The following is a 22,059-nucleotide window of genomic DNA, read 5'->3' on the forward strand; positions in this document are numbered from 1 at the left end:
TTATTCCTCTCCTCCAGTTGTATGTTTGCTTAGCTGACCAATAGCAATCTTTATAATAATCTTTATCTGCATCTCGTAAGTTTTAATATGAAGTCTTCATTACCATTCAGAACAAAATATCTAATTTTCATTTTGGTTTCTCTGTGTTACTGTTTACTTAGTAGTATGCTTATTAATTTCCAAATACTCATGGATTTTCTCATTACCATTTCGTTGATTTCTAGGTTGCATGGCATTCAGAGAACATCTTCTGTATGACTTCAGTTCTTTGAAATTTGTGGGACTTGTTTTCATGACTCACGCTGTGGTCAAGTATTATAAATGTTCAGTGTGCATGTAAAAAATCCATATTCAATTATTAGATTGTTCTATGTTCATTAGGTCAAGTCTGCTAATTGTGTTACTGTTTAAGTGTACATAACTACTGAGTTTTTGTCTAGCATTTATGAGATAAAATATCCCACTATGATTTTGGATTTGCCTATTCTAGTTATGTCAATTTTTGTTTGATAGAGTTTGAGCCAATATCATCAAGTACATACAAATTTAAAGATGATTGCTCTGAGGACAGTGAGAAGGCAGCTCTCTGAGCAAGGAGGCAGGCTTTCACTGGGGAGCCAAATCAGTCAGTATCTTGATCTTGGACTTCTCAATCTCCAGAACTGTGAGAAATAAATGTCTTGTTTCATCCACAGTCTATGGAATGTTGTCATAGCAGCCCAAGATGACTAATGACCACCAATGAAGACATATTGCAAGTTGCCAGTCCTCAAATGGGGAATGTGAGCTGAGGTACATGAGGGCCTCCCCTTGCACCCGTTTCCTTCCCCCTCCCCCTCCTTTCTCCCTATACACACACACACACACACACACACACACACACACGCCCAGTTAGGAAACTGTCATCATTGTATCATTGTTCCCTAGCAGAAAAGCAAGCAGGTTGAAAGGTACCTGTCTATCTCAGGATTTTGACCACATGTTCATCGAGGCTAGTACTCTAGGACTTGATAAAAAAAAATATTGGGATGGTGGTGGTGGAGTCTCCTAGTGGACTTTAGTAAGGTTCTGCAAGATAAGCACACTCTTTGCTCGCAGCTGCCTTGTCTGAAGTAGGAAGGAAGGGAAATGCAGACCTTATAAGGCAGGTTTTCCAACTGGCTCAGAGCCAGTGTGAAAGCCAAATTTGCAGCCCCAAGATAAAGATTAGTAAAAATGACGATTGAAAAAAAAAAATTTAGAGATGATTTATATCCCTGGTGAATTGAACTGTTTAAAAATTATTTTAAAGTGTTATGTATTTCCGGTAATTCTTTTTTGCCTTAAAGACTACTTTAACTGATGTTAATATCATTATGCCAGCTTTCATTTTTTAATTCTATATTTTTTCAAAAATTTTTCCTGTTCCCTCTACAGTTCTCTGAATTGTCTATTACCTTGAATATTTTAAACATAGCTCTACACTCTCAATCTGTAGCCCCAGTGAGTCTGTTTCTACTGTTGTTTTTTCTGTACACCCATTCATGTTGTCCTGTCTGATTTGCACAGTGAAAAATATATAAAGACATCCATTTTTAGAAACACAATCAAGCAGCACCAATTTTATTTTATAATGTTTATTACAGTAAAAGGTCCTGTTGTAAAACATTAGTGATTTTGGTCCATATCTTATTTTCCATTTGGCTTTGAAACATTTTTACATTATTTACAAAATAAATTGCAGGTCTTTTTAATTGTATATAATATTTTTCCCTGACTCTTGGAACATTACAGTTTCAAGTAACTAAAAAAATAAAAACATGGCAGATTAAATGTACTGAGAAGTACATATTGAACATATTTAATTACCACAGTAATGTAAAAGTCCTGATTGTTACTTCTTAAGATTAATGTTCATGAACATGAAGTCATTCAGGAACCTCTGGGATTTCCCTGTTATCCACAATGAGAGTATGAATAATCCCTTCTCTCCGCTTTCCACTGCTGACAGCCTTTATGTAACACTCGTGGCTCCCAACGCTGAAGTGAGTTTCAGTCCCATCATCTACAAACTCACCCTAGGCCAACAGAGAAGGAGAAATTAGTGTTCAGAAATACTTACCTTTGTCTAGAGCACTAACACCATCTAAAAGGGTGGTAAAGTGAATTACATGGTAAATGTTAAGCTTTGTAAAGTTAGAAACTAGTATTTAAGTGCTTTTACATTCTGCTATGAATTGGAAGTTTCTTATTTGTACTCTCTACAATCCAAGAATCTTAAGTTTCAGAGAAAAGTAAAACCACATGCACCTCATGGCTCTGTGTATGTAACATGTACTACACAGACATACAGAATATTTTCAAAAGTATAAAAGATAAACATGATAAGAAAACACTTATTGTTACTTATCCTATATCAAGAATGGTTTACATGCATTATTTTACTGCATCCTCACAAGAACCCTGACAGAAATACTATTACCCTCATTTTACAGATAAGGAAAGTGAGGCACAGAGTAACTTGTTAAAGACCCTAGATTTGCAGATCTGACTCCTCACGGTATAAAGTGGCTTTATAATAAAATACAGAGGTCACATAAACACCACTAGATCTAGACTTGCTCTGTCCAATACAATTAGCCACCAGTCATATGTGGCAAAATTGAGCACTTGAAATGTGTTGAGTCTGGAATGAGATAGGCTGTTTAAGTATAAAATATACTCCGGATTTGAAATACTTAGTATGAAACAAAGGATGTAAAATAATTCACTAAAAACTGTTTCTATTGATTGCATGTTAAATAACACTATTTTGATAGATGGATTTAAATCAAATATATTATAAATGTCACCTTAAAACATTATGGCTAATAAAAAAGTTACATTCAAAGCTCATGTTTGTGGCTTATACTGAATAGTACTGATCTGGAATAAGAAAATAGGGGTCAAGTAGTATAGAGAAGGAAGGAAGAAAAGGAGGATTAAAGGATAAGAATGAATTACTCCAGAAAGCAAGGAAACCCCAGTCAGACGTAAGACTTGGCTGTGAGCTTCCTGGCAGACAACCAGACAGAGCAAGGTCCCGCAGCTAAAGTTATCTAACCAAAGAAAGCATAGGTGCATCCGGGAGAAGCATTTTCCTAGCTCTGAGAAGAATGTGGTCAGTAGCTCTTAGGAGAGCTGTACTGAACACCTCCAAAGTGAGCTGGTCTGAACTTGGAGTGCAATGTGTTTTCACTCTTTTTTATTCTGCACCTTGAAAAATGTCCTTTAGCCAAAACCGGTTTGGCTCAGTGGTAGAGCGTCGGTCTGCGGACTGAAAGGTCCCGGGTTCGATTCCGGTCAAGGGCATGTACCTTGGTTGCGGGCACATCCCCTGTAGGGGGTGTGCAAGAGGCAACTGGTCGATGTTTCTCTCTCATCGACGTTTCTAGCTCTCTATCTCTCTCCCTTCCTCTCTGTGGAAAATCAATAAAATATATTTAAAAAAGAAAGAAAAATGTCCTTTAAGTCATACTTCTGTAAAGATCAATTCAGAAAACAGGGCAATGGTTTAGTAAAATAATGCCTCTAAGTAGCTTCTTGACAATTTGACAGATTCATAACCTTGGTCATGATGCTTGGAGATAAAAAGGAAAAGGAGAAAATACGATGTAACTTGCACGTGTGCCCAGTACTGGGGAGGCTGCCCGAACACAGAGCTGCCAAAGTGTCCTGCAAACGAGGCTGTAGTTACAGTGAGGAGGCAACTGGGTCATAAAGAGCTACTGTCCACACACTTGCGGTTTCCTATCAATTACTGAGAAACAGACAGTGTAGGGTGAACACTATTTTGAACCAATTTGCAACCATATCAATATCATAAAACCATGTTCTCTTTACATAGGCACTGGAGAATTCTGTGAGTGTGGAAGGGAATGTGGTTGAAACTGCTCCTTCTCCACCGAGAGAACTGCAGGACAGGAAAGTAAGGACAGGAAGGAGCACCGGGCGGGGCGCTGGGCACGCAGCAGGTGCCCAGTCCATGTGAATGGTAACAGACGCCCTTCCCAAAGGGGTCACAGGATACCGAACAGCTCACCGAGCAGAGAAGTCAATGAGGAGATTGAACCTGGTGAGTAGCTTAAGCTCTGAGGATCAATTTTGAGTGAGTCCTGGTTAAATTTCCCTTCAAGAATTAATGTCATATAATAGAATCAGGGGCATAGAAAAGGGGTGGACTGACAATCTTCGGGGGGAAGGGGGAGCTGTGGGAGGTGCAGGAAGAGTCTGGACAAAAATAATACACCTATGGATGAGGACAGTGGAGGAGGGGGGGGGGGTAGAGAGGATTAGGGCAGAGGGTGGAGTGGGAACCCGGTGGAAGGGAGCTATGGGGGGAAAAAAAGAGGAACAACTAATAATCTGAACAATAAAGATTTATAAAAAGAAAAAGAATAACTGAGTAGGAACTCAGAGTTGATTCAGTGGTAGATTCTGATACTGGTAGGTCTCCCATCCCCAAATTCCTTTAGGACATATTTTTCATCTTATCCTTATGTTGTGGGAGAAGAAGAAAATGAAATGTTTAAATGGCATACAACATAAAAAGAAACAACTGTAAAAATCTGAACAATAAAGATTTAAAACACAAAAATAAAATTATTACCACATTAAAAAAAAAAGTCAACTTACTGCTGTCTCCATTTTTTTACCATTGCACCATACGTCCATAGTGTCTTTTTCTGTAAAAGTAACAAATTAAAATTTATAATATATGATTTAAAGATAAAGTTAACTCTTTATGTTTATTATTTTTAGAAAGGTTTGATACACTGGATTCCTCAAAGTCCATTAACTTTTCACAACTTTGAATTGGTTCTAAATTTGAAGAAACGGATTATTTTCTTCACAGACAAAATCAAAATGAAACAAAACAAACTTTTAAGAGAATCTCATAATCCTAATACAAATTGATGAAGACTTGTTAAACTCAAAAGTAAATACGGAAGCATAATCTTCAAAGGAAGATGCATACAAGTGAATGTGAGGAGCAGATGCTCCGGGCCCGGAGCAGCCAGTGACTAGATGACTACGCCGGCCTCTCACACTGACTCAATTGGAAGATGGCATAAAAAGACCACCAAGCCCTGGGCAGTGTGGCTCAGTTGGTTGGGGTGTTGTGCCATATACTAAAAGGTCACAAGTTCAATTCCTGGTCAGGGCATATGCTTAGGTTGCAGGTTCAATCCTCGATCAAATAAGTATAGGAGGTAACTGATGGATGTTTCTCTCTCCCATCAATGTTTCTCTCTCCCTTCCTCTCTCTCTAAAAATCCTATAAAAATGTCCTCAGGTGAGGATTAAAAAAAGACCACGACAAAGGGCTGCCACAGAGTTCATACAGAATAGACAGGATAAAATTCTAAAGGTTAGAAATGTAGCCTTACTAGTAAATTTTTTAATGGATAGTGCAATAATCTCTATTCATTTTTGTAATGGTTTCACTTGAGGGGAAAATTACTGGATCATAAGAAAAAATATAAGTATACATGGTGGACAGAGCAAAATGCTGCCAAAATACACCTGAGAGAGAAATATCAATGTGAGAGAGAAACATTGATTAGTTGCCTCCCATACTCACCCTGGCCTGAGATCGAACCCGCAATGTGGGTAGGTGCTCTGACTGAGAATGGAACCCCAGCCTTTTGGTGCACAGGACAATGCTCCAACCAATTGAGTTACCCAGCTAGGACCGTTTATTTATTTTTAAATATAATATATATATTTTGTCGATTTTTTACAGAGAGGGAAGGAGAGGGATAGAGAGTTAGAAACATTCGAGAGAGAGAGAGAGAGAGAGACCTCAATCAGCTGCCTCCTGCACACCCCCTACTGGAGATGTGCTCGCAACCAAAGTACATGCCCTTGACCGGAATCGAACCTGGGATCCTTTAGTCTGCAGGCCAACGCTCTATCCACTGAGCCAAACCTGTTTCAGCCCTTTTATTCATTTATTTATTTATTTTCAATCTACTTTTACCTGGACTCAACAATTTGATCTGTTGCAGTCCTAACCCTATTGCCACCTAGAGAAAATGGGTGAATCTTAAATTTCCAACTGCCTTTAGACATGCTTTTAAAGTGAAATGTTGAATAATAGCAAATGTCTGTATCAATATTTTTTATTCACTTAAAATGTTATTTACTGGTTTCAGAGAGAGGGGATGGAAGAGAAAAAACATCAATTTGTTGATCTACTTATTTGTGCATTCATTGGTTGACTCTTGTATGTGCCCCATCCAAGAGGAACACACAACCTTGGTGCATCAGGACGATGCTCTGACCGAGGGAGCTACCCGGCCAGGGTCCAAGAGTTCTGTTTTTAAACCTAAGTTTATGCTCCTCAAATCCATCACTATAAACTCTGGCTCTCACATTTTATATATCAATCAACCAATTAACTGAATACTTCATTCACACAGAACACATTAAAAATACACCTATTCAAAGCTCCCATGTGGGGGGGGTGCCGGAGAGGAGATCAGCCAATGAACTTGTATGCCTATCTGCATAACCCACAGACAGACAATAAAGTGGTGAAGGCCTGGGGGGAGAGGGGGCCCCTCTGGGATAAAAGGGAACATATGTAATACTTCCAACAATAAAGATTTGAAAGGGGGAAAAAAGCTACCATAAAAGATCTGCACAGTTAGAGAAAGTAATTATAAATTTTTATATATATATATAAAAATTATGAAGTAATTTTTATAATGTGTGCCACTATAAAAAGCCAACAATTCTGCAGTAACAGCAATCACTTACCCAATACAACTCTCAAGTCTTCACCATCCAAATGTAATACCCAAGTATTGGTGGTTTTTGATCTGTTCTCCATATACTTCTTAAGACTTTTCCCATTAATTTCCAGAGTATATTCATAAGCAAAACCACTGATAGCATCTATATTTATGGTTGCTTTTGTCTTTGCAGCTCCAACATAGAAGGTTTCTTTGCCCACTAATTTGAACATCCATTCTCTTCTTATCTCTTCCTAAGTAACAAAATAGAAAAGTTGAAAACACACAAATGGAAGAAAATGTAATGTTTAATGTTAGAAATAATATAATTAAAGTGAGCAAATGATAATGCTAGTAATATTAATTTGTGATGCAAAGGTCTTAGACTCTAAAGGCATTTTACGTTTAAATATTAGATGTTATAGTCTATGAATTCCTTAATTATGATTCAATAGCTTTGTACAGCAAAATGATACAGGCCAAAATATAAAGATAACCACTTTAGTAAGAGAAAAGCCTGAATATACATATGAAGAATCTACACTAACAAAATAAACCTTCTCTGTACACCATATTTACAAAGTAACGTGCTTTTTTTCCTACCTTCCCATCTACATATACCACACGTTTGCCGGATGTGGTCCCATGTTCAAATTCAATCCTATGGATTCCATCACTCAAAGCAACATCCCAAACAGCTACAAGATCTGTCATTCTTACCAGGCTATCCGGAGGGCTAAGGGAATAAAATACAGCAATTACAGCAGGCCAGAAACAGTTATTAGATAGTCAACTAACCCTTCCAAGATGAAAATAACAGATGTTTAAAACCCTTAAAATGACAAAATATTAAAGTAATAAAACCTAAGAAATCTCACTCACAGTACATGTAACTATCTTCTTTCTCTTATGCACTCTTTAAGATGAAAGTACTCTCATGGGTATACACAGGTAATTCCAAACAAAGTCACCTTAATTTTAATAGGATTAAGAATCTATCAGTTTATCCGTGACAGTATTCTAAGCGAGGCTACAGAATAATGCTTGGAAAGGTCAGTAAGAAGTCTCTATTTCTCCCTCCCCTCATTGAAGTGGTTTGTTTTTTCCAGATCCAATAATTCCAAAATAAGAATTCTACAAACCCTTCATACTTAAACCAATGACTAAGAATTAATTTTAACATACACACTTTTTAATTTACTAAAGTAAGACTGAGAAAAAGAGAAGTCATGGAAGAAATGTCCTATAATAAAGATTAAAATGTTATGAAAAATAGTAACTCTTATCACTGCTATGGAAAAATCTTAAAAAGAGGAAAAAGAAAGTATTTTTAAAATAAAGGATTTTATTTAGTCAGAAGTTTCTGGCATAATTTAAACACATTTTAATATAAAAATATAAATATTTGAATATCAAACATTATGTTTTATATGTAAATGACGTATAATATGATATTGATGGAGGTTTTTAGCTTTGGGAAAAGTAACATTACAGCTTTAATGACCGTAGCTAACAGTGAAGTGTTTACTGGGTGCCAGTCACTGTTGTAAGAGCTTTCCGCGAATTCACTGGTAGAATCCTCATCATGGCTGGGTACTATTATTATCATCACTAGGTTATAGGTGAGGAGACAGGCTCAGAGAGGCCAAGGGCTCGTCTAAGGTCACAATGACAGCAAGTGGGATGGGATTTAAACTTAGGACTCTGGCTCACGAACCTGCTCTCTTAACTACATCCGACTCTTCATTCCCTCTCATCTCCTCTGTGTGCTCTAAATCAGATACTGACTGGGTTTTACATCGTTTTGGAGTGACTGCCAAGAACTGTGCCGAGAGGGATTTGAAGATCTGACATCCATCCCGGTCCTGTAAAGGATGCCATGTGGGCAGTGGCCACCCTCAGACCGGGTGTTTGCTATCCTCATTCACATCATGGAAAAGCGAAACCATGCATTCTGCAATTTTACAAAATGTGTCCTTTAAAAGGTGACCTGGATAAATAACTCTTCTGGATGACTAAGACAGTCTTGAAAGTTTCAAAAGCCAGTTTGGTTGCAATGCAAGATATTTACCTTTCGTCATCTTCAAAGATAGGACTCTCATCTCCAGATGCCATGGTTGGCAAAACAGTCCTTAATCCAATTAGCAGCCAGGAAAGAAAACAGCAGAATTGCAGGCAAGAAAGATTGAGAGCAACAGAGAAGACAGAAAAACCATCTGTAAGAGGGTTTTTCTAACTTTGCAATCCATTTCTTGAAATGGGATGAAGTTTCTGATGAAACAGCTTTTACACACAACAGAATTGCCATCTTGAGTTTTCAGGGAAAGAAGTCAAGTCATTCAAATTGATTAATCATATTTTTCTGTGGTATGGATTTATAATTTCGTAAAACTGGGAGAATAAACTCTAGTTTATTTCAAGGGCTCTACCACATCAGAGCATCAAGAGACCTGGAAGTCCCCTGGGTCCCAAGCTCCTCAAATGGAGGCAGAAGGAGCCCCCAGGGTCTGAGGCAGTAGGCCAGGGAATACATAAAACTCTAGGATAAACAGAATGCATCTTTTGGAAGCATCAGTGTTACAGGTGGTTACAAATTTAAAATGCAATCTTTATACTAAACTTTAGAAGGCTACATTATGGTAGAATATATAATTAAAACAAATTTTTTTTTAGAGAACTTCAAAGAAATGGTGTTTGCAGGAAGCAGTCAAGAAGAGGCTAGCTGCCTTTAGAAGAGCAAACTTAATTTACCTGTTTACTCAAGCCCACTTAACGCACTAGTGCCAGAAAGGAATCCACAAAAATTGTGTGGTTTGCTCAGGCCTCTAGCAGGGCCCAAGCCAAACCTAGAGCCTGGTGCTCCTGTGCATATTAACTAAACGGTAACTGGGCTACAATGCTAACTAAGTTTTGCTGCAATCAGAAGCACAGGTGTACTCACACACACAGGAATCCCTTCATATTTGAAGATTTGGGATTAATGGTTATACCACTGCCAAACCTACTAAAAAAATGGGCTTACTAATTTTTGCTCCAAGTTCTACCCTAGCCTAGCCTTCTCCCTACAATTTTAATATTGATTTCTAACCCCCTTTTTATTTGTTGTGTTATCTTTTAGTAAGCCCAAGGGTGCTCTCTCCTTGTTAAAAAATGGAAGCTCAAACAACCAGAAGCCACAAATTGTTTTTTTTTTTTAAGATGTTAAAAGATTAGCATCCATAAAAGCAATATAACAGGCAAAGGAAGGCTAAGAATTTCAGAATGAAAACTAGGTATTTAAAACACTTTGTACCTAAAATAAACCCCTCTTTTTTATTTATTTTTTATTAGCCCCTTAAAATTTTGTAGATTTTTCTAGTCTTAGGAAGCCCTAGGGTGAAGGTGGAGGGTAGATGGAACTAGAGAGCACTATGCTAAGCGAAATAAGCTAGTCTGAGAAAGATAAATATCACATGATCTCACTCATGTGTGGGATATAATGATCAACATAATTTGATGAACAAAAATAGATCCAGCCGAAACAGGTTTGGCTCAATGGATAGAGCGTCGGCTTGGGGACTGAAGGGACCCGGGTTCAATTCCGGTCAAGGGCATGTACCTTGGTTGCGGGCATATCCCCAGTAGGGGGTGTGCAAGAGGCAGCTGATGGATGACTCCCTCTCATCGATGTTTCTGGTTCTCTATCTCTCTCCCTTCCTCTCTGTACAAAATCAATAAAATATATTTTTTTAAAAATAGATCCAGAGACAAATGGCAGGGGAGGTGAGGGGAGGTGGTTAGAGAGCAGCCAAAGGACTTGTATGCATGCATATTAGCATATCCAATGGACAGGCACTGGGGAGGTGAGGGCTTTCCCGGGTGGGAATGGTTGGGGGGGGGGGGTGTCAATTGGGGGAAAAGGAGACATGTAAAACTTTAGACAATAAAAAAACAAAAAGAAAGTGGAGGGTATCCCACAACTATAAAAGCAAAGGGAATGCATAGCAATAGAGTAAGCCAGTGTAATATCAACTTGGATAAAGCATCCTCTGTAAATCAGAGTGGATTTAGGGATTTCATTCAAATTTTGCTCTACAACTTGTAGAGACCCTAGAAAGTTCAGTAATTCAGTATTCAAACTTGAACGAATTGCCCAGTTTTCCATTATAAGGAACTTCAAGTATTATTATTATTATATATAAGATAATGCATGATGCCATCTTAGTTATAATAACTTTTCATATAGGTATAAAAGATAACACAACAAATAAAAAGGGGGTTAGAAATCAATATTAAAATTGTTTTAAATGATCAACATCCATTCATATATTTATTTATGGAGTATCTGTTTAAGGTGTAAACATGTTTTAGAAATACTATTGGTGATGGTTGAACAACACTGTGAGTGTACTTAATGTTATTAAATTCTTGACTCTTAAAAATAAAGTGACAAATTTTGTCATATATATTTTACCACAACTTAAGCAAAAAAATTGAATTGTATACTTTGAATGGATAAATTATATGGTGTATAAATTACATATCAACAAAGTTGTAAAAAAACACACACAAAAAAAACCACACTGCTGGTGTTTCTTGGAATGCAATACACTTAAACTCAAGAGATAATCACAGCTGCCCCGGTCACCTTACTCATTTGAGTGAAAAGTCAGTCACACACAGATCTCTAACTCACAAACTGGACTTAATAAACACTCATAATCTGAATGCACCCACCATGCTAATAGTTATCAGTCACTTGTGTGCCAGGCACGGAGCTCAGAGTGAGGGCCCTGGAGAGATGGAAGGAGGGTCACAGCACCACATGGGAGTGCCTTACACAGGGAGGCAGGAGAGGGCAGAATGGGCCCACGGAGAAAGGACCCCAGCCCTGCCAAGTGGGGGGAAGGCTTTGGTTTAATATTCGGGAGAAAGGAATCAATTTACTGTAATTTTTAAATTCCTATCTAAAAATTTAATTTTCAGGCTCATGTGACCAAATAGGAAAATGATCATGACAAGGAAAAATTCCCTCTATTTTAGCACAAAACTTAAAAAATGTAAATGAAACGAATGGAAGAACGAATTCCACGTATTTTCACTGATGAGGACAATGCCACTCACTCAAAGTCTTTTTCAAGTCTTCAAGGGGAGATTTTGAAGACTCCCCTTAACAGTGTATGACTTAATTAATTAACAGTGTAATCCCTTCCCTTAACAGTGTATGACTTAAACTTATTAAAATGTTTCCACGATTCATCTAAGCCCAGCTTGAATTTTGCATTACCCTAAGTTTAACCGTACTGGGGACTGTGGTGGTTTGTCCAAGCTAAATCTAAATCAAATTTTAAAATTTCCAAGGTACTCATCGTTCCCTTTTCTGCAAAAGCTCTAGGTAAGGACCGCCACAAAGCCAGTCCCTCTTCAGCCAACAGGTGTTGACAAGTTGCTCCCTGTGCCCTGGGGGACCTACAACAAAGGCGACCAGGAAGTTCCTTGAACCAGGTACTCCCAAACCCCGGTGAGGGTTTTGGGAATAACTCCTCTAAGGAGCATTCTGCAATGCACATCTGCCACAAGCCTCACCCAGGAGTCGCTGTAAACAAAAGCCAGGCGGAACAGTGCTAACAATTGGCTTTTGTAAAAACTGCAAACCGCCTGTCTGTGTGTGTGTTCGCCATCAGGGAGTTCCCCTGAAGTAAACCACAGTCCTGACATTCAACAGGTCAGACTCCGGGGAGGATGCCAGGTCAGCCCGGCCCCGGGGCCGCGGCCTCGCGTCCTCCAGACAAAGAAACAGGAAACCCTCCCCCCGGCCGCGGTGGTGCCCGCGATGCACGGACAGAAAGGGGCCGGTTACTCTGCTTTCTGCTCCAGGTCCTGCGAAACACAATCTGATCGCGTTTATAGGGAAAAGGAAGGAAATGCAGGTTCAAGTTCACCCGCGCTGTTTCCCGGGCTCTGGTGCTTTCCGGTCCCACTTTCCCAACTTTAGGGCTGGGACGAGGCCGGGGCTGGAGCGGCGATCGCGGGGCCTGGCCGGCACCGGGGGGGGGGGGGAAGGGGATCCCCGCCTCCGTCCGCGCGGCCGGGCGGCCGGAACACACCCCGCGGCCCGGGCCTCCCGCCGCGCGGACCGCCCGCAGCGCCGCGGCTCCCGGGGTGGCGGCCGGGGCCGCGCGCAGGGCCTCCGGGGGCCGGGCCGCCGGCTCACCTGGGCGCCGTGGGCTCCGGGCCGCGCCGGCGATCGGTGGGACTCGGCCGCTTAGGCCGCGCGCGGGGCCTTCTCCCGCCGCCGAGAACCGGACGCAGCCCGCCCCGCGCGGAAGCCGAGACGCGGCCGCGCGAGTCCCCTGCGCGCCGGCTGTGAGTCCGCTCCGGTCCCCGGGGGCGCCGGGCGCGGGCCGCCACCGCCCGCCGCGCCGCCGCCTGGGCGACCGCCCCGCCCGGGCGACCGCCACGCCCAGCCCCGACCCCGGCCCCGGCCCAGGCCCGGCCGGCGGTGGCGGTGAGAACCCGCAGGGCTGGGCGCTGGGCGGTCCCCTGGGGGCAAAGCGGTCCGGGTGCCTTCGCTCCAGACACCGGGCAGGTTAATCTGATCGCGGCATTCGCCCCTTGAAATATCTCGGTGGGTTCTGACTTCTTCAGTTCAGAGACCCAGACCCCTGTGAGAGGCTGAGGCCCGGTGTGTGAGGATCGTGCCCACCTGCCCAAGTGGGTGCCCGCTCCTTCTCCCCCCAGGGCCTCTGCAACGCTCCTGGCTTCTTTCTTCAGGTTGCGTCCACTTTGTTGTCGAGATTATTCCGCATGACCGTTTCTTAAGGAAAACTACTCTGGCCTCTAAGATGTGCAGCACCTGTCGCTCTTCTTCTTAGCCCCTGGCAAGGTGTGCAGTTTTGTGCGTGATTTTTGCTGAAGGAGTGTCTTAGCAGAGTGAGGTCCGTGAAGGCCGGGGCCATGGCCGCTTGGCTCCCACTCTTGTAGCTCCCACACCTGCTCATGCAGGCTCCGATAAATGTTCGTTGAGTGAGTGAATGAACATGAGGCCCCGGTGATGCGTTAAGTACGTTGGGTTTCCCTGTAAGGAGGGACAATGTCACCTGCAGAGAGGGAAGAAGGCTGCTGGGTGGGCCATCTGAGGACAGCGATGAGTGGTCTTGGGACCAGCAACAAGTTAGAGACCAGTGAAGCGTTCTGGAGGGGTTCGGAGGGCCCAGCAGATTGGGGGGCAGAGAGGCAGCCAGGCTCCTTGTGCGATTTCTTCTTGCCGCTGAATTCAATGTAAATGATGGTGACACCCTGGCAGGGAGGATGAATTTGTTTTAAAAGTACGTGAGTGGCCAAAACCAGTTTGGCTCAGTGGATAGAGCGTAGGCCTGTGGACTGAAAGGTCCCAGGTTTCTATTCCGGTCAAGGGCATGTACCTTGGTTGCAGGCACATCCCCAGTAGGGGGTGTGCAAGAGGCAGCTAATCGATGATTCTCATCGATGTTTCTAACTCTCTATCCCTCTCTCTTCCTCTCTGTAAAAAATCAATAAAAATATATTTTTAAAATATTCCTCTTTAAAAAAATAAAATAAAAATACGTGAGTGAAGGGGGAATTGGAAGACAACAGGTAACTACTGATTAGGCTAACCAGTCTGCAAAGTAATAAAAATGGGTTCTTAAGCAAAATATGTTACAGGGATTCTGCTTAGCGAGTGTTAAGTTCTTGTTTGCTACCCTGTATTGAAAGTCCCCTGAAGACAAAGACTTTTCAAATATTTGCATTTTCTTCTGTACCAGTGTCTTGAACAGAGACTTTTCAATAAGCGATTGTTGAAGGAATGGATTAGGGGGGGAAAGGTAAAAGGCTCCAGTGTGACAAACTTTCCAGAGCTGGGACAGGCTAGGTGAAGACCTCTCCTTAATTCTTTCCTCCTAGTCCGTAGTTCTGAGAAACAATCCTGAGTTGCTGGGTTAGGACCAGGAGATCCTGGTTGGGGATACGTTGTCATATCAAAGATATGTTAATGAAGGATCAGATTTTCTTAAGAAACTAGGATTCTGGATATATTCTTTTTTTTTTTTTTTTTAAATAAGTTTTTATTTTTCATATTATTACAAATGTTCCTTCCCTCCCCCCACCATTGCTCTCCTCCACCAGGTTCCCACCCCACCCTCTGCCCTTTCCCCTCTCCCCATTGTCCTCATCCATAGGTGCACAGTTTATGTTCAGTCTCTTCCCACGCCCCCCTCTCCCCTTTTCCCCAAGAATCGTCAGTTCACTCCCCTTCCATACCTCTGATTCTATTATATTCAACAGTTAATATTGTTCATCAGATTTTTTTTAATTTCCTTGGTTTTTAGATTCACTTGTTGATAATTACGTATTTGTTGTTCATAATTTTTATCTTTGTTTACTTTCTCTTCTGAAGGAACCCCCTTCAGCAATTCATATAATTCTGGTTTGGTGGTGATGAACTCCTTTAGCTTTTTTTTATTAGTGAAGCTCTTTATCTGACCTTCGATTCTGAGTGATAGCTTTGCTGGGTAGCTTATTTTTGGCTGTAGGTTCTTGCTATTCATCACCTTGAATATTTCTTGCCATTCCCTTCTGGCCTGCATGGTTTCTGTTGAGAAGTCAGCTGACAATCGTATAGGTGCTCCTTTATAAGTTACTACCTTCTTTGCTCTTGCTTCTTTTAATATTCTCTCTTTATCTTTTGCTCTTGGAATTTTAATAATGATGTGTCTCGGTGTGGTCCTCTTTGGATTCCTTTTGTTTGGAGTTCTGTGCGCTTCCTGGACTTGTAAGTCAAATTCTTTCACCAGGTGGGGGAAGTTTTCTGTCACTATTTCTTTCAGTATGTTTTCGATATCTTGCTCTCTCTCATCTTCTGGAATCCCCATAATTCTGATGTTGGTTCGCTTGAAGTTGTCCCAGAGGTTTCTTACATTATCTTCAATTTTCTGGATTCTCTTGCCTTCTAGCTTCTGTGGAGGAGTGTCTTCTGGCTCTTTATGTTCCAAATCTTTGACTTGATTCTTGCGATCTTCCCTTCTGTTTTTAGGACTCTGTAGAATATTTTTTATTTCAGACAATGTATTCTTTATTTCTTGTTGATCCCTTATCATTTCTTGTTGACTCCTTATTAATTCTAGTTGATCTCTTTTCATATCCTCATAGGCCTTATCCATCTTTTCTAGGAAATTCTTGAAAAACCTTATAAGCGTAGATTTGAACTCTATATCCAGACGCTTTTTGCCCTCCATTTCTTTCGTTTGTGATCTATTTTGTTGTCGCATTTCGCAGTTACAGATGGGACGGGGTTTCAGGGTGGAGCCTGCAGCTTTGGCTTCCATCAGCCCCGCCCTATGCGGGTCCTTCAGTGCTCGCTGCCGGCGCCTCTGAGAGAAAGGTGCCCTCGATTTTCGCCTGCTGCCAAACAGTCTATGCTCTCCCACAATGAGCCCGGTATTGGGGTTCAGTTCAGTTGGAAGTGGAGTTGGAGGTGGCGTTCAGAGCAGTCTGGAGCCCCAGTCTCCTTCCCGTCAGGGCAATCCCGCGGCACAGCCGACCGTCCCTTCTCTGGGGGCAGTGTGCGCGCCTCCGGGACCTCCTTTCTCCGCTACCCCGGGGTTCCGACTTACAGCCCAGCTCCCTATGGCTGAGCCTGAGTCCCCGGGGTCTGGCCCAGAACTGGGGTTCAGAGCAGTCAGGGGCCCAGCACAGTCGGAGTTTTATCTCCTTTCCGCTAGGGAACGCCCGCCAGGCACTCGGCCTCCCTCCTCTCCGGCTCCGTCCTCTTCGAGTGCGCCGCGTGTCTCCGTACCTTAGGCTTTTACAGCTCCTCCGTGCTTCCTTCTGGTTTTCTCCTTGCTTCTTGTTGTAGGATTTCCAGTCAGTCGACTTTCCTGTAGTTCTGGGTAATGTCCATTTTATATTTTAGTTGTATTTTATTAAAATTGTTGTGTGCGGCTGCGGCTAGTTGCCTACCCGAGCAGCCATCTTGGATTCTTCCCTGGATATATTCTTAATAAAACTAATATGTGTAATTGAATACTTGCTATATGTCTTGTATATCATTACCTATAGTTCCTACAGCAGCCCAGTGATTACATTTACACCAAATTACAGCATGTGGAGCCAGGCCTGGGGAATTTGAAATGCTCATGTTAGTAGACCTTCTTAGAAAAGTGTTCATTGTGATTGAAGAAAAATCCGAGCCCTGACTCCGAGGCCTGGAAAGTTTCTTTGTCCAGGGACTCCAGAGTCAGCTCATAAGGTACATCCAAGTCTGCACCCAGAAAAGGCAAAACAGTTTGCGATTCCGAAGATAATCTGTACTGTGCCACTATTTCCTCTTTGGGTCTGGTTTCTAGGATACCTGGAATTAAGGAACATACCTGCATTTTCTACCTACTGATTCCCTCCATCCAGGACACTGGAGGTAAGAAGAGTGAATTGTTACCAAACAGGATTGTTATGGATGAAAATAAAGTCTGAACAAAATACTGTGAAAAGTATTGAGATTGAGTACAAAACATGCTCATTCATTCAGAGGTGTCCGGCTTTCGACTTTATTCTCACTGAGTTGTTCCTTTGTTTCCCAGGAAGTGCCTATATGCTTCTCTTTCTTCTTAAATGGCCTCTTACCAATTTGCCCTTAGACATCAGTGATTTATTTTAAGAGAGCAGCTAAAAATGCTTTAATTCACAAGAGTCCATGTTTTTATTGGGCCTCCTTTTGAAAAGGGAACTGTTAATGGATTGACTGATTTTTATTTTATTTTTTTGTATTGACTGATTTTCTGAACTTGTTTTTTAAACAGCATGAATGGAGATCGGAATAGAAAGAAAGGGTTACATAATCTGATGCCTACAGATTTAAAATTTCCATGTGCCCTTCCAGAATTGTTTCAGGGTGACTGCTGGTTATGTTAAAGGAAGAGGGCACTTTAGAAATGAGCTCAGGGCTCAGGATTCTGACCTCAGAGAATCGTGTGTCAGAACCAATGCCAGAAACTACAGCCTCATGCTGCTGGCCAGGCTCTCCCTCAGCTCAAGGAGGCTGTGGCACAAATACCGAGAGTGGAAAAGCAGCAAACCAAGGGGATTTTGTAAAACTTCAAACCAGAAAATCTTGAGGAGAAAATAGGTTTGGTCTGAGTCATGTGGAGAGTGGGGTTTGCAGATACACCCTTACTTAGAGTAAAGAGCCAAAGGAAGGCAGTGCAGACATATGTTTCAGTTGGTTAAGAGTCTGAAAATTTGTATCTTGTTTATTTTTATTTTCTTAAAGATTTTTAAAATTGATTTTTAGAGAGAGGAACAGAGAGAGAGAAACAGATATGAGAGCGGAACATCAATTGGCTGCCTTCTGCCTTCTGCACACTCCCCATTGAGCTGCAACCTGGGCATGTGTCCTGACTGAGAATCAAACTAGCAATCTTTTGGTGCATGGGACAACATCCAACCAACTGAGCCACAGCGGCCAGGGCATATCCTGTTTATTTATTTATTTATTTATTTATTTATTTATTTTAATATATTTTATTGATTTTGTACAGAGAGGAAGGGAGAGAGATAGTTAGAAACACCGATGAGAGATAGACATCGATTGGCTGCCTCTTGCACACCCCTTACTGGGGATATGCCCACAACCAAGGTACATGCCCTTGACCAAAATCGAACCCGGGACCTTTCAGTCCCCAAGCCAACACTCTATCCATTGAGCCAAACCGGTCTTGGCTATTTTGAGAAGTTTTTAAAATATAGAAACAGAGTATAATTCTTACATTCCTGCTATCCAGAGTTGAGTGACCATCACTAAATATTGACTCAATAAAAACCTTAATAGAAGAAAATGTTGCAGATAAAACCCTATTTGACTTTCAATTCCAACACCATTATATTCTTCTCCTCCCCAAAGGCCAATGTTCTCATCAATGTGGTGTTACCTTCCAAGTCCACTTTCTATCTATCTATCTATCTATCTATCTATAAAAGCCCAGCAACCAGAACGGCGGAACAACCAGAACAACTGGTAGCCATGACATGCACTGTGGCAGCCAACCAGCCTGATCTGGGCCCCGAATGGCCCACAACAACTCAATCAGGGGCGGGGCCAGCTGGCCAGCTGGCCAACTGCCCATGGGCTATCCAATGATGGGCACCTCGGGGCAGGCCACCCACGCACAAATTCATGCACCAGGCCTCTAGTAGTTACATAGAAACTAGAGGCCAGGTGCATGAAATTTGTGCATGGGGCTGGGGGGTTGGGAGGAGTCAGGGTTGTCCCTCTAATCGTTATATAGAAATTATATACATAAGTAAATGTTCTTGGGCATGGATATAGTCCTGCTTTTAAAAATTATTTAAATGGTACCATGAATGGCAGCTATCTGTTTGTTATACGACAAGGATTGAGCTGAGTCCTGCTAACAGCCAAGGTTTGAATTTGGAAGTAAATCCTTCAGCCCCTGTTGAACCTTGAGATGGGAAGCCCTGGCCAACAGCTTGACTGAAAACTCATGAAAGATTCTGTCCAGACCACCCAGCTAAGCCACTCCTGTATTTCTGGCCCATAAAACTTTTGAGATAGTAAATGTTTGTTTTAAGCTGCTGTGTTGAGGGGTAATTTATTGTTATACATCAATAGATAACTAATATAGAGATAGATGAAATAATTGCAAATTAAAGTAAGTGCATACACCAACTTACAGTAGATGCCCATCATGAGAAATGGTATGGTCATGTGATTAATGAAATAGACTCTGGATCCAGAATTTTAATTGTAGATCCTGGCTCTGCCACACACTTGCTAAGAGACCTAAGCAAGTCTGGTTTGTGTTTTCTTTTTCATTATATTTTCTAATTTGATAATTTGTAACATAAGATAATAACAGTATTCATACTACAGTTGTTGTGATGAGTCAACAAGTTAAAAGATGAAAATGTCCCAGACCCTGGCACATTTTAAGGGCTCAATGAATAAACTATGGTTATTCTGTACAGGTTCTTGAGCATTTGTTATTAATATATTTGCCTGAGCTATGCCTTGGTGGTCCATAAGAAGGGGATTTCTTTGGAGGACAATGATATAGAGCTTCCTCCCCTCCCCTTGCTACACATGAAATCCAGGAGTGATGAGAGAAGGGGCTGTCTGTTGTTAGGAAATAGAGAGCAATTAGGCTTCTTGTGCTTTGTAGATTATAAATACTGGTGATCTGTTTATCTAGCATCCACTGTCCTCTCACTGCTTACAGGACTTCAGTTTTACTTAAGTTGCCTCCACCTTCCAACTTAAGGAACACCCACCCCACTGCCAATTCCTGTTATGGTGATCCCCTTTTGCATGGGGGCCAGGCACAGAGATCAGACTCTGTGGTCCCAGCTGCCTGGAGTAAGGCTGTGTATGCGCCCGAAAGTATTGAGCTATGAACCTAAGACCTTTCCTGTGAGCGATACTATGGTTAATGTCTTATGTGGGAGAAGCTTTGTTGGCCATTGTGGGACCTGCATCACTGCAGACCTGCTTCATTGAACCACTTGGAAAATACAGGTTGTTAACAGCGACATCATGTGGCTATATGATGTGATGACAGCGATTCATATTTGTACAGTTGGGGCTATTTTTACAGTTGTTTTTGTGTTGTTGTTTTTACAGTTTTCACATATATAACAGGATGCAACACCCAGACCAAACAAACAAACAAACAACAACAAAAAAAAACCTTTTCATTTCATGCTTCTTTTGAAAACTTGTCTATTTGTTTTCAAAGATAACAAGATAAAGTCCCAGCTTCTTAGCATACTTCCTGAGGTTTCCTCCTCAGCCTCTCTAGTGATGCAACACATTCTTCCACTTTCTCAGGAAGCCCTCAGTAAGTTCCATTATATTTGTAAGTGTTTGGGGAGTATTTCTCCAGGTTTGCCATTTTCAAGTATGGCTGCACATTAAAATCACTTGGGAAGCTTTCCAAACTATGGACACCTGGGTCCCACCCTGGAGATTCTGATTTAATTGGTCTGAGGTCTGAGCAATAAGGGGTTTCAAAGCTCCCCAGTTAATTCTAATGTGCAATCAGGGTTGGTAACTACTTGGGTTTAGTGACTGAGTTAGATAAGCCTCCTTCGCTTTCCCTCCTGGGCCCGTCTCAGCCTTCTCTGATCATATCACAATGTCTCTTCTCTAACTAGTATCTCCAGTCAGCCACCTCTGCACCTCTGGAGCCCGATGTAGGTCCTGACATTTTGTAGAGATTTGGAAAATGATGAATGGGAAAGCAAAATGTCATCAACAAACGCTTTTAGGGTCCTCCACATGCCAGACGCCGCCGTGCTCAGCCAGGTCTGGAACATAGAGAACAGCTGGCGGGGTCCGGCAGCGAGAACTCACAATTTTGGCGGGTGCAGGTGGCGGGCGGGCAGTTTGTGGTGTGGCCACATGACGCGGGCCTCCCTTTCACCGATAGCCTTAAGCATGTATTTCTTACCAGTAAGTCGTCCGGACAAAGCAGAACTCCAGGTAGGCGGTAAAACACCTGCGAGCCAAGAGCAGCGAATTACAGGTGTGGAGGAAGTGCGCAGGCGCAGAGGGCGACGCCGCGCCCGAATTTACAACTGTTTTGATGTAAGCCCCGCCCCCAACAGCGGAACCAATCAGAGGGCGCGGGGCGGTTCCAGCCTCCCACGCGCGGCCCGAGAAATCGCTCTCCGGCGTTCGGGAAGCGGGGGCGGAAGGAGACGCCTCGACGCGCTCGGGCTCGATTGGCCCGCCTCGCACGGCGCGGTAACGGTCGCGGAGGCGGGGCCCCAGCGGCGGAGCCGGCCCAGCGGGGCGCGCTGCTGGTGGGAGGCGGGCGGCCGCGGAAGGTGAGTGGGGCGCTCGGGGTTCGGGGTTCGCGGAGGCGGCGGCTGAGGGTCCTCAGGCTCGGCTACCTCTGGGCCCTGCGAGAGATCAGACTGTGGCCCTTGTCATGATCCCCCCAGAGGAGCCGCCGGGGACGGGTTCGCGCCGATTAAAAAATCTCCGTCGTGTGTTAGGATCGGGCACCGGGCTCGCCCGGTCCCCCCGGCCCCCCGCTTTGTGGTCTGCGGCCGCCGGCGGCACGTCTGGGCGCCGCGATTTCTCCGTTCACCGAGCACAGCTGGTTATTCCTGCCCGGCCTGGTGGGCTGAGGAGGTTAAATGGGCCAAAAACGTCTAAATCTTAGAGCCGCGACTTTCAACCCTTTTCACCTCTTGGCTAAAATTACGCGGCACACCAAAAAAAAATTTTTTTTTTTTTTGCTAATATAATAAAACAGACAAAAAAAGGTATAATTAATTTTAT

General features: G+C 42.6%; 2 protein-coding genes across 9 annotated transcripts in view; one reads left to right on the plus strand and one right to left on the minus strand.

Annotated features, from left to right (window-relative positions):
* Positions 1-1,600: 1,600 nt before the first annotated feature.
* Positions 1,601-13,181, minus strand: FAIM (Fas apoptotic inhibitory molecule). The gene is made up of 5 exons (XM_084901826.1): positions 12,952-13,181; positions 7,362-7,494; positions 6,784-7,012; positions 4,654-4,703; positions 1,601-2,057 (listed from the first exon to the last, which is right to left on the minus strand). The coding sequence occupies exons 2-5, from the start codon at positions 7,470-7,472 to the stop codon at positions 1,908-1,910; spliced, it is 540 nt and encodes a 179-aa protein (XP_084757952.1). The 5' UTR covers positions 7,473-7,494; positions 12,952-13,181; the 3' UTR covers positions 1,601-1,907.
* Positions 13,182-21,460: 8,279 nt separating this feature from the next.
* The window catches only part of CEP70 (centrosomal protein 70), a 41,682-nt gene continuing 41,083 nt past the window's right edge, over positions 21,461-22,059 (plus strand). For 7 of the 8 annotated variants that reach the window (XM_084901782.1, XM_084901783.1, XM_084901780.1 and 4 more), the window contains exon 1: positions 21,461-21,599. The gene's annotated coding sequence lies outside the window, so the exon portion shown is untranslated. The remainder of the gene's footprint in view (positions 21,600-22,059) is intronic. The other variant, XM_084901779.1, reaches the window with a different exon arrangement.

The sequence above is a fragment of the Pipistrellus hanaki genome (assembly GCF_964339955.1).
Source record: "Pipistrellus hanaki genome assembly, chromosome: 13".
Classification (NCBI taxonomy): Eukaryota; Metazoa; Chordata; class Mammalia; order Chiroptera; family Vespertilionidae; genus Pipistrellus; species Pipistrellus hanaki.